This window comes from Saccoglossus kowalevskii, chromosome 21 (assembly GCF_978046115.1).
Source record: "Saccoglossus kowalevskii chromosome 21, keSacKowa6.1, whole genome shotgun sequence".
In the NCBI taxonomy this organism is placed as follows: domain Eukaryota; kingdom Metazoa; phylum Hemichordata; class Enteropneusta; family Harrimaniidae; genus Saccoglossus; species Saccoglossus kowalevskii.
This window is the reverse complement of record NC_140661.1, coordinates 27,954,203-27,966,469: the sequence shown is the minus strand read 5'-3', so window position 1 is coordinate 27,966,469 and position 12,267 is coordinate 27,954,203. Positions and strand designations below refer to the sequence as shown.

Here is a 12,267-nt window from a genome sequence, read left to right as displayed (position 1 = left end):
GGAGCATGTATGATGTCTTTAACTCTTCCATTGCCAGAATTTGTCCCTTCTCGTCAGAATGCTATTTTGTTGCAGTTTCTTCATCATCGCTTGCTACATTGTTTCTGCCCCTGGTATAAATAGAAAATTGTTTGATTGTGAATAAATATGATGTAATTGTTACAAATAACAGTAATATGATGTAATTGTTACAAATAACAGTGACAGTTGTAACATATTTGAACACATTACACAGAAGGTGACAACAGCTGTCTCTGTAAGAGTGAAAGATATTACAAGATATTATTTTGTTTTATTCTTGATGATGAATATTACTATGATAACCATGCCATATGTTTTTGAGAGAACTAATGTATAACGTCCTTCTTCTTAAAAAGAAATTGCACAAAATATTTAAGAAATATACATCATTTTATTCTAGCTTCTTCTAAAATTTCCAATATTTGTATTTGGAAAAACATTTTTGGTTCTTAATTCCATCAGTTTTAAATTGCAGCAACATCTATAAAACTTGCATTTGTTTTAATACTTGTTTGTTGAATATTAAAAAAACAGTTAGACATCAGGACAGCAAAATATGAGTACACACTGTTTTGTCTTCTGGTAGAAATTCTCAACTAAGGCTAAGACAAATAGCAAAAAATACCCTGATAAATTCAATCTGCTAAAAATATTAGTATTGAAAGCCCAGAAAATGAAGTGAGAAACTTACACTACATTTACACATCTGATCAAAGATGTATCATTGTAAGACTTGACAGTTTACCCAAGATGTATTAGCCTATTAAAACAAGAAATATGAGGATAATTATGTTAATATCAACTAGTTTGGTCACTGGGCATAGTTCACACTAACCATTAGACATATAATTCGAATATAATGAATATAAATTATGTCGGTATGTCAGTGTTTTGTGAATATCACTGCCTCTCTGTTATGTCCTCATGCATGCAATTAGTGTAAGTGGTTTATGTTCAGTGCATGAGTTTACCTTGTAAATAGGTAATAGTTTACTGTGATCATCACTAGTTAACCCTAGTAGTGATAACCATTAACAATTTGTATTATTATTCCTAAAGAGTACTATTAACCCTACAGTTTAGCAACCTTACTTTAACAGTCTACTTTAGTTAGTGTGAGTCTTCACTAGTTAGTAGAGACTGTTGGTATATTATAATTATTCCTGTCAAAGAGAAGTACTGTAAAATCTGTATCAGAAGCTGCGACTTCTATTAAAATGTTACAATGCAAAAGAGGTTATGCGGCTTCTATTAGAGCATCTAGACAAATGAGAAAAAACGGTTTTTTAGTTCTCAATTGTTTAAAAAGAATAGGTGCGACTTCTATTAGGGATGTGGCTTCTAATACAGATTTTACGGTAACTCAACTCCTCCTAACAATGGCAACCCTGGTCAAAACTAATTATATTAGTTATCTCTAAAAGTTAATAGTGTTAACAAATTGTTAATGGTCAACTTTAGTCATATTGTGTCCTGAAATTCATTTTTTTATCTATTCAAAGGTGACTGAAAACTCTAATACAACTTGGCTTTGACAAGAGACAATAACTATATATCCTGCCTCTATGTCACTTGACATTCACATAAACTGTCAAATACACCAAGTGACCATCCAATCATCTATATTTGAACTCCATCACAAATACAATGGTTTTCTTCAAAATATTAGCAGCAATATTCCACACATTTCTGTACTTTTCTTTACTATGTTATATTTTGGTGGAAGAGTGCAATTGATCTAATTTGTTATCTTGACCATAAACTTGTGCATGTTGAAATTTGTGAATATTGTCATGGGTTTTATTGGAAATTAAAAATGATGCAGAAAGCCAGTTTTGTGTCTGAATAAACCATTTTAAGCATTAGGAAATCATCTTGCAGAGATTAGAATGCAGTCTCATTTATAAAACAGTAGATTTCATTGAATAATACAAGCTAAGATTGCATGGATATGTATATCTTTGCGCCAGAGATTTGCTCCATTGTGTAAGGATTCATGGCAGTAAGGTGACCATACCCATATAACTAGGGATGCCAATGAGAAGTGGTCTCTTTTTATACAAATCTAAGGATACAAATTCATTGAATGATACAAGCTGGAGTTGATTTGCATGTATTTTCCGGGTATCAGGGTTTGCTCCATTGTGTTGGGATTCATGGCAGTAAGGTGACCATATACATATAACTAAGGACTCCAATTGGAATTGGTATCTTTATATACACACCTAAGGGAGCCATCTGTAAAAAACATCAATAAATAAATCTCATCTCTAAATAATGTTGTCTGACTATGGTGTATGTTCATAATGTCACTGTCTAAGTCAGTAAATAATAACCAGTTTTGTACAGGTGTACAATTTGCATATCAGTTGTTGAGCTTCCCTAAGTGTGTGAATATGACCACTTCCTTTCCCTGCATCTCATGATTCCACTTGTCCCATATCATTATAACTTATCGTTTGCTTGCTTCTTTCTCTCTTCCAGTGAATTCACTCGTCAAGACATGCATGACAATTCCACTGACAGAGAGAATACTAATTATTGCCAGGTGTACATCATTTAATTAAAAGCAGCTTTTTTTTAACATTTTTACCATGAAATGGGTTATCTTTGGCTGGTAGGGTATTCATTATTCATTATGTAACATTATCTTGTGTGTTCGTTTCTTCAGATATTTGTAGTTGCAATGCTCTCCTACCAAGCCAATTAACTGCAATTTTTCAATACAAATCTGGAAACTTACAAATGAGAAAACAATTTCCTCTCATTTAGAGCTTGTTGACAGTGACAATAGATTTTGAGATTTAGTCATGTGACCAATGTAAGAAACCTTTCTGCTTGTTAGTGTTGAGGGTGTAATCATACCATGCCATGCAGGAAGCAATGTAATGCTATTTCTGTCAGAATTTATTTTGGACCTAGATTTGGCATTAACAAATAAAATTTTGAATTATTCAACATTTTTATATTGGAAAAGATATTAACAAAGACTTATGAAGGTTTCAAAGTTGAAATAGCAGTGACAGCTGTAATACCTGAAACGACATCTATTGACCCTGTCAACATGTTACGCACTATCAGTCATGTGCAGATGTTCATATTGATTTATCAGACTTCACATCATTTATTATCATTTACAGCATTCTGCATCCCCTGGCTCATTATTGTTTATGTCCATGGAGAAAACACTACAGCTGATCAAATTTATTATTTGTACAATATTTATTTATTGCCTTTTAACAATGTCAAATAATGAAGAAAAATCTGCAAAGTGATGTGGTCAGTAACTGCTTATATCCTGCGATGCCCTGCCAACTACGCCCTTATGTACAGTTGTACTTACATCTCTACTGCTGTGCATTTTTACTGGGTTTTAAATTCTTATGTTTCACACTGAAGGAATAAATACTACCATCATAATTTCATATATTTGTATAGACTTGCTTACAAGTCGTATTGTTCTTTTCAGAAATAAAAAAAATAAAGAGATAAATAAAGAAAAAGGTCTTGAAAATATCAAAATTACAAAACAACAACTTGTGTTTCTAATGTGCACTTTAATTGGCATTGGTTAACCGACAACCTATCTAGATCTATTTCTGTAACAACCAGATTAAGCCAGTCAGGAACTGCTAATATGCTAACAAAACAAAACAAATCTTGTCAGCTTCGTTATTTTTTTCTCTTCACACTCAGCTACACAGGCATCTGTGACTGTCAGTGATTGGTTGATTGATGGGCCTACAGCAGTGTAGTTTGAATGTGTTACCATGACAATGTGATATGCAAATATTAGTTTATGAATATTATTAGCAATTCAAAAAAGAAATGCAAGTTGTTTGTTGTTTAGGATCACTCTTCATTTTCGGGAACATTGGAATATTATGTATTAGCCATTTTTATGTTTTTATTTTTGAAAAAAACATTGAGATATAAAGCAAGTCTAATGTGAATTTAAAATGCAGTGAATAATGAATACATTTACAGTATTAAGAATCGTCTCAAGCCAAGAACAAAAGGTACTGAAAATATTGTTAGGTTTTACAGAGAGTTTGTTTGGCATGATTGAGTAATACCAGATGAATTTCTGAAGTTCTTAGTGGTTGATAACTATAATTATGATGTACCGGTACATTTTCTTTACAACTTTTGCGAGTTTTTTTAAGTAGTCCATTGTCAATTAAGATATCATACGTTGCATATATATCACAGTCAATGGCTGTTACCCGACAGTATTTCCCAACAAAATGTAAATTTTCTTTTTTTACTCCATCCATGCATTACTGAGCCAAAATTACCAGATGAGAAAAGAAAGGGTACTGTATTTTCTCTTTTACCGGTAGTAGAGCGTAAATTACATAACTTTGTTCAAAATAAGTCATTTTAAAGATCCAGCATTTCAATAAATGCTATTTTTGGTTCATGTTTTCTACTTTTGGAGATGTACTTCTAATAAAGTCAGATCATGTTAATGTTATGTTAATAAGCATGCAAATAGCTAGAAGTAAAGTGTTCTTTATACAGAATTGACCTTTGAGGTGTTTAATTGTTGTTTACATGTGTATTACCTGATCATTTTACAACTTGTGTATTCATTTGCTAGCACTAAGAGCATTTTGGCTCAATATTACATCAATTGAAAAATTCTGCAAAAAAACACAGCTTTGTGGTCGTTTGAAAAAAAAAGAACTGGTATAAAATAAAATTATGGTGGTGAGCTCTGTATTTCAATGCTCAATGCTAGACTGCACCAATTAAATTGGCAATGCTGGACTGCTGGTAAAAAAACTACATTTTTTATTTCAGTCACTGCATTGAAGATTGTGCTCCTAATTTTCTTTGAATCGAAAATGTTGAAGGTTGTCAAAATATCTGATCTTGTGTAAAAAGTTATAAATCAAAGATAACTAAAATTATATAGGATTGTGTAAAATTATGAACCAAGGGTCACTGAATCAAACCTTGAGTTAAAGGTTATCCAAACAGTTGCAGACTTCAACAAGATCTGTGAAAGTGAAGGTCATGTCATAGTATATTCTCCTATTTGAGTAATGAATATAAAAACTGGGGTTTTCCTATCATGTGTTGAAGAGAATGTTATTATTAATACCTTTTTGTTCAAATATGCCAAGTGGTGATATTAAGCAATTTGGGAAATGAATTGTCTCGTCTGTAAATATTTTTCTTTTCTGAAACTTCTTATATTTATGTAAATATTGAGAAAAATGCTTAAATGTGAATTTTTGTTGCTTAATTCATAGTTATACATTTTTTTTACCAAGCCAAGGCCATCCATTCCCAGATAGTTAAGTCATTTATGTGTTGCTCTTATTTATAGTCATTGCAATATAGGATTTTTTGATGAGGTAAAAAGGAAAGATTCATGTAAATAATATTTTTTTCATGATTATATTTTTTTTTTCTTTTTTCTCGTACATATTTGTCCTTTCAGAATGTACCACTATGGAAAACATTTCTTCATTTGAGCACAAGGGGGTGTATTAATTGCACCCTCTCGTGTTCGTATTTAATTATCCAGTATGTTGGCTAATCTGGAATGACTTTTTATGTATTGTATCATTCTTACGATGCAACTGCTACTTTTTTTCATAAACTAGAACTGCCTAGGCAAGATGCCCAGCAGAAATGTCTAATTAGAAACAATGTGCCTAGATGAAGAATGACCATATAGACCACTTTCCCGGAAGTAGTAAGACTGAGCTGCAAGCAAGATGCCTGCCATTTTCATGGGGTCAGATACAAATATGTCTGTTTGCACACGCATGCAAAACTTCTTGAAAGTGGTGTATCAAATCATAAACATAAACAGCATCTGAATGGATGACAGTTTTTGGAATTGGATAATTTTTATTGAAATATTGTTATTTGTTGCACATTTACTTTGCCCGTCTTACATAAGGTGGGACACCACTCACTTACTTTGCCTGTCTTATATTAAGATAGACCTGTTCTGACGTATTGTAAAACTATCTGTAATAATGTGAGAATAAATTATAAACTTGCTTCCTGAATAAAAGAAATATGTTCTTGTGTACAGTTAATCAATTCTGATAGTTGGTGAATGTATGTGTGTTGAATGAGGATTGGGACCTAGTATGGAACGATCATGCAAAAATTTTAAATATGTATACCAGTAACATGTTTCATACAAGTACTGGGGTATTAGCAGTTTAACAGTCCTTTCAAAAAGACCGTCTGATGAAAATATAAGTTGTAAAATACATCAAAATTTGGCATTATCTACAATTCCAGATCACAGATGTGCGTGCGTGCGTGCGTGCGCGCGCGCGTGCGTGTGCGTGCGTGCGTGTGTGTCTGTCTGTCTGTGTGCCTGTCTGTGTGCCTGTCTGTGTGTCTGTCTGTCTGTGTGTGTGTCTGTCTGTCTGTCTGTGTGTGTGTCTGTGTGTTTGTCTGTGTGTGTCTGTGTTTGTGTTCCACTGATATCTCAAGAACCATACAACAGTTTTTGATGAAACTTGGTGCATAGATGCTCTGGGCCAATGCGCAGATTTGATTAGGTTTTGGTAAAAATCCTATGCATATTAATTACCTATTTTGCATGATAATTAGCTGCTTTTTGGCTGTTTCATGACTGTTCCACGGATATCTAAAGAACCACTCATTGGATTTTGATGAAACTTGGCACACAGATGCTCCAAACTAATGTGCAGATTTGATTAGATTTGGGTAAAAATCTGTGCAATGTTAATTACCTAATTTGCATAATGATTAATCAATTTTCGGCTTTTCCACTGATATCTCAAGTACTAATCATCACATTTCAATAAAACTTGGTACATAGATGTCATAGGACACTGCACAAACCTGAAAGTTTTTAGGGTAATATCTGTAGATATTAATTACCTAATTAGCATAATTAATTAATTTTCAGCTTTTGATATTTCAAGTAGTAATTGTCACATTTCAATGAAACTTGGTACATAGATGTCATAGGACACTGCACAGACCTGATAGTTTTTAGGGTAATATGAGTACATATTAATTACCTAATTTGCATAATTAATTTTCAGCTTTTGATATTTCAAGTACTAATCATCACATTTCAATGACACTTGGTACATAGATGTCATAGGACACTGCACAGACCTGATAGTTTTTAGGATAATATGAGTACATATTAATTATCTAATTTGCATAATTAATTAATTTTCAGCTTTTGATATATCAAGTAGTAATCATCATATTTCAATGAGACTTGCTACATAGATCTTCTAGGATTATGCAGAGACCTAATTAGTTTTAATTGGATATTAATTACCTAATTTGCATAATGTTCCACTGATATATAAAGAACCACAAATTGGATTTTAATGAAACTTTTAAAGAGAACTATGCAGAAACCCAATTAGTTTTTGGTAAATATTTATGCTTATTAATTTCCTAATTAACATAATTAATTAACACTGATATCTCAATTACTGATCATCACATTTGAATAAAATTTGGTACATAAATGCTCTAGGACAATAGACAGGCCTGATTAATTTTGGGTTAAAATTTGTTCATATTAATTCTCTAATTAGCATAATAATTCATAATTTTGTTGTTCTGTTCTGTTCATATTAGTTACCTGATGTACATAATTAGTTTTCAGCTTTTCTATCAATATCTCATGTACAAGTAATTTTGAATTATTTTTTAATGTGTCTTCAATACTCTCAGCACACGGGAGTTCTTTCTAAGCTTTCTTTGATTAAACTTGTGTAACCAAAATATTCATCCAAGAGGCCAAAACAAGATAAATGGCAACAGGCAAAGTCGCCTTTCCCAGGTTCACAGGAAAAATCAACTGGGGCCACCAAATTATTAACAAAACGACCCATCAATGTCCAAACATTGGGATACTGGTACGCATAATAAATCTTTGTGTTCAGGGTAAGTAATTGGTTCACTATAGTAGCAGAGATCACAATTAACATGTAAAATATATCACACTTTGAGATAATACTGTACTGATATCAAAATTCCTGGGAACACTTATACACAACTACGACTCGTGTGCCTGCACTCTGGCACAGGGCAAAGAATACTACAATGTATTGAAACAAGAGACGCAATGTTCACTGGATGGCTATACACCATCAATATTATAGTAAAAGTCATCAATGGTAAGATATATTGTTATTAAAGTTACTATATATAGTTCAGATGAACACTGCAGGCAGTTGAAACAATGGAAACAGCACTTTCACTGTAATCAGGAGTCAAAGGTCAATGTCATATCAGGCCAATTCAGGGTGTCAACTTCTTGGTCAAAGGCACAGGTCAGTCGAGTTCAAATTCATAAATACTGCTGTATATAAATCTTCTAAGACATCTACTTCATGGAAAATATTGTACTCTATGTACAACTAACCACAAAATTTAAAGTGCTCTACACACTGTCGCAGGCATCATATAATTCCGAATAATTCCTAATTGTTCTCAGAATATTTAGTTATCACCATGAATTACTCTGTTTTGATGTACTAAATATTTCCCTATACTTTAACACGGGCACACGTTATTTCAATGAAGCCTCGTTTTCGTGTCCAGTATCCTCTATTACGTTGCGTAAAAGTTTGGCAATACTTTGGTCAGAGCGAGGTTGCACGCACAATCAGCACAGTTCGGGATAAAATAATGTCGCGAGATTATCACGTGATCACAAGGTTATTGACACTTGGGCGCGCGTAAGTATTCACGCGATAAAATGTTAATGAGATGCTCGAACATGAGGTCTATGCAAATGAGCGTGATACAAGGTTTTCCCGCGATTTAGATATGGAGAACTGCTCACAATTCGACGAGAACTTTCGTACTTCGATTAAATTTCATATATGTAACTTCTCAACACCTCGAAAACTAGCTGAGCCCACACCACGTCGCGTACACACTATAAATCTGCGATCAGTTGGCGTAGCAAGGTTACATCACAGAAAAAGCAATGTTTGTGATTAAATCGTCTGAGAATTAGTTATAAAGTTACATCAACATTAACATCGGAATGTACTCACTCTTATTACTTTTTTTATTTTGTTGGCGATTCAATGTCCGTCGCACACTTATGCTCATCGAGATAGACAAGTGGGTAATTCAGCGACGACCCGCGCGCCGTCTTCTGTGTGCTATTCGCAACGTATCGGCGTGGTGAACGTTTGGTCAGCAACTCCAAGGCATCGCTCGCGTTTCGTGAATTATCGTTCAATGTGGTCGTTTCTGGTGTTAAACGACGCTCAGAGTCATGCTCTGTCGGAAAATCTGAATTCGGGACCGTTCACAATAGGTCTGACGCAGAAATCCGCACATACGCGAGACACTGACAATAGGCGTACAACACAAAAGCGTCCAGTTAACGCAACTCTTTTTTATTTATAGAACATGCACGCACATGACCAAAAGGTGGCGCCATTCACTGGCCACCACAAATCTGGTTAATATACGCTGTCAACTAATAAATGAACTCAACGTCTCAATAAGTAATCATCCAAAAATATAAATATCACAAAAAAATATCTGGGTATCACACTCCCCCAAGTTAGCCCAGTGAGTAAAGCACAATGCACTAGTGCCTTGAGCTTAACTCTCCAGCTAACTTCCACACTGCAATCCCTAAATGTGTGATCAACATAGAGTCATCAAAAGGTCTCAGAAATCTTCAAACGGCACTGCTGCTCATTATTTGTGGATATTAGGATAGATCATTCTTCCACCCACACATGTAAAGCAAAGTGACCTGAAAAAGAAATGTATTAACAAGATACCTTTAAACAGATGCATTAATACACAGGTTCAGGACGTTCATGTTCATGAAGTTAAGTAGTAATGTACTACAAACAAAATGTATGATCATACCAAAACACACTCACACAAGTGGTATAGTATTCCAACTATCGAAATATGGAAACATCTTTCCAACATACAAAGTGCTCAACAACTAGATTTTAGTAGAGACAAGAGAGCTAAAAAGGCTCCATCTCTGCCATGGGCTAGCCCCTTCCAAACGAACTAGCATCACAGAGACCATTCCTTGAAACTTCAATCTAGAATGTCTTCTTCTCCTCCTCTGCTGTAGCGACTGTAAATGAGATGAGTAACCTTTGGCCACACCAAAATACAAAAAGTCACCCAATGATTCCCATTGTCAAGGTAAGATACCCCAGTGCAGTGGTAGAATAGCTCGTATACTAAAGTCACACATTCCCCTTTTCAGTTCCTGAATAGATATCGCATAAGTCAGCCCATGGTGATCAATGGTCTCCCCCAAGTGACAGGAAGATCCCATAGAATATCTGCAACTGTATCTACTAAATTCACTCCGTCTGCATTATCACCTAATAGTCAATCCTGTCATAGCAGGACACACTAAGTGAGTATGTATGTACTATGTCACATTCTGGATATACTCCAGAAGACAGTCATCAAATCCACATAGAATAGTAATGCAACGCCGATAAATGATAGCAGCACTAGCATAGACTCAGCATCATAACAAGAAAACCATTAGCAGCCGTAATCCCATCCCTACCAGACAACACGGCAATTAAGTCTGTATACACGGGATTTGCATGTGGGTCTTGATTCGCCTAGTAATCCAATACAATCTGAATCACACACAGATTTCAATATATTCACAATAACATGAAAGTACATTACATAGATTCTTTGTAAGCGTTGTCCAACATCATTTCTGAGCAAAGAACATACTAGTCTTCACAACAGTATCTGAAAGACAATGATTCAACCAAGGCAAAGGCACAATCCAACATCCATAGAACAAAGGGACACAGGAAATTCTGGCCTCCACCAAGGGATCATGAAAAACAACAACTAGACATCACTAAGGCAAAGGCACTGTCCGACATCCTCACTATAGTAGGACATGGGCAATATCTGGCCTCCTCCCTGCAATCACCTGCAATCATGCAATAAAACATTAAAACAGTTTCAAAATACTCCCCCATCATCAGTAAAGGTTTTGAGTGTACATACCTGCAAAACACGAACTGAACTATATTTACAAACACAATGCATGGAAACAGATCTATGTCTCCTTCATCTCACTCCAATGATCTCTCAAGTACTTCAATAGGTTGCTTCTCCCAGAAGTTTTTCCATCACTGCCAGATAATCGTTGGGTGTTACAACTCTTATAATCATCAGTAGATTCAAATAACACATGTTCAGTTAACCTCCAATCATGGTCATTCATGCATTTGCTCACATCTCTCTTGACTCCAGCTTTGTTAGAAAATCCATAATAGTGCGTAGGACGTCTAGTTCTAGTAGATCTTCTAGGAATTCTGTTAGGTTCATTAGAACAATTTTTGTCATCAGTTTCAACTCCATGTACAGTTCCATCGACCTGAGGTTCAGCAATCTCATCGCTTTGTTTGTATACACTCTCGTCTTCTTTCTGTTCAGATACAGCCCCAATGATCTCTTGGACTTCTTCAGGTACAACATTATCAGCTGCAGACATATTTTCAGGTTGGGTTTCATCACTTTGACTTCTATCTCCCATGTCATCAGTCTTTTCAAGCTCAGTCGTCTCAATTGTTTCATCATACGTATCATTTGTATTAATCTCAAAGGATACATTTGGTATCTCAATTCCCGGACCCATGGGGGTAATTTCTGTCATCACATCAGTGGATACTTTGTTCTCTTTGAAATGTTGTGCAGGCAATTCTTTCAAACCAGTCTCGATTCTCATGTCAGCTTCAATGGTCGGTAGAACACGTTCAACCATTGTTGCTGGCTTGAAAACTTTGCTATTTGGATTCAGTCCCCTGCTTCTAAGATAATGATATTCATACTCATCATCTGAGCTCAACGACTCTGAATCTCTCTCAGTGATGATAACTTTCACAGGTCGTCTTGAAGGCATTTTTCGTTTTGAAGCTTTTTCTGGCACTTTTGGCACTATCATTGCATCAGGCTTAACTTCATCTAAGCATGGCTTCAACAAGTTCCTATGTACCGTACGTGTTCTACCAGTTGCATCAGACTTGATAACATAAACTGGCATATCCGGACTTAGTCGACGAATAACTTGATATGGTGCTTCCTCCCAGCGATCTTTGATCTTCACACTACCAGTTAAATTGACATTCTTAACAAGAACCCAATCACCTTCACATAAACTCACATCAAACACTTTACTATCATAACGTTTCTTATTAACTGCACCAGCTTTACGTATGTTCTGTCTTACAACTTCAT

The 12,267-nt window shown here is 34.9% G+C and overlaps 1 protein-coding gene across 6 annotated transcripts in view; it reads left to right on the top strand.

Annotated features, from left to right (window-relative positions):
• LOC100372234 (phosphatidylinositol 4-phosphate 5-kinase type-1 alpha-like) overlaps positions 1 to 6,062 on the top strand; it is a 90,819-nt gene extending 84,757 nt beyond the window's left edge. For 3 of the 6 annotated variants that reach the window (XM_085495234.1, XM_085495232.1, XM_006821094.3), the window contains one exon: positions 3,162 to 6,062. In XM_085495234.1, coding sequence (XP_085351360.1) covers positions 3,162 to 3,296 — 135 coding nt within the window. In that variant the 3' untranslated portion in view covers positions 3,297 to 6,062. Of the gene's footprint in view, positions 1 to 1,523; positions 1,854 to 2,505 lie in introns of those variants that run through there. The other 3 variants (XM_085495237.1, XM_085495236.1, XM_085495235.1) reach the window with 2 other exon arrangements.
• The last annotated feature ends 6,205 nt before the right edge of the window (positions 6,063 to 12,267 follow it).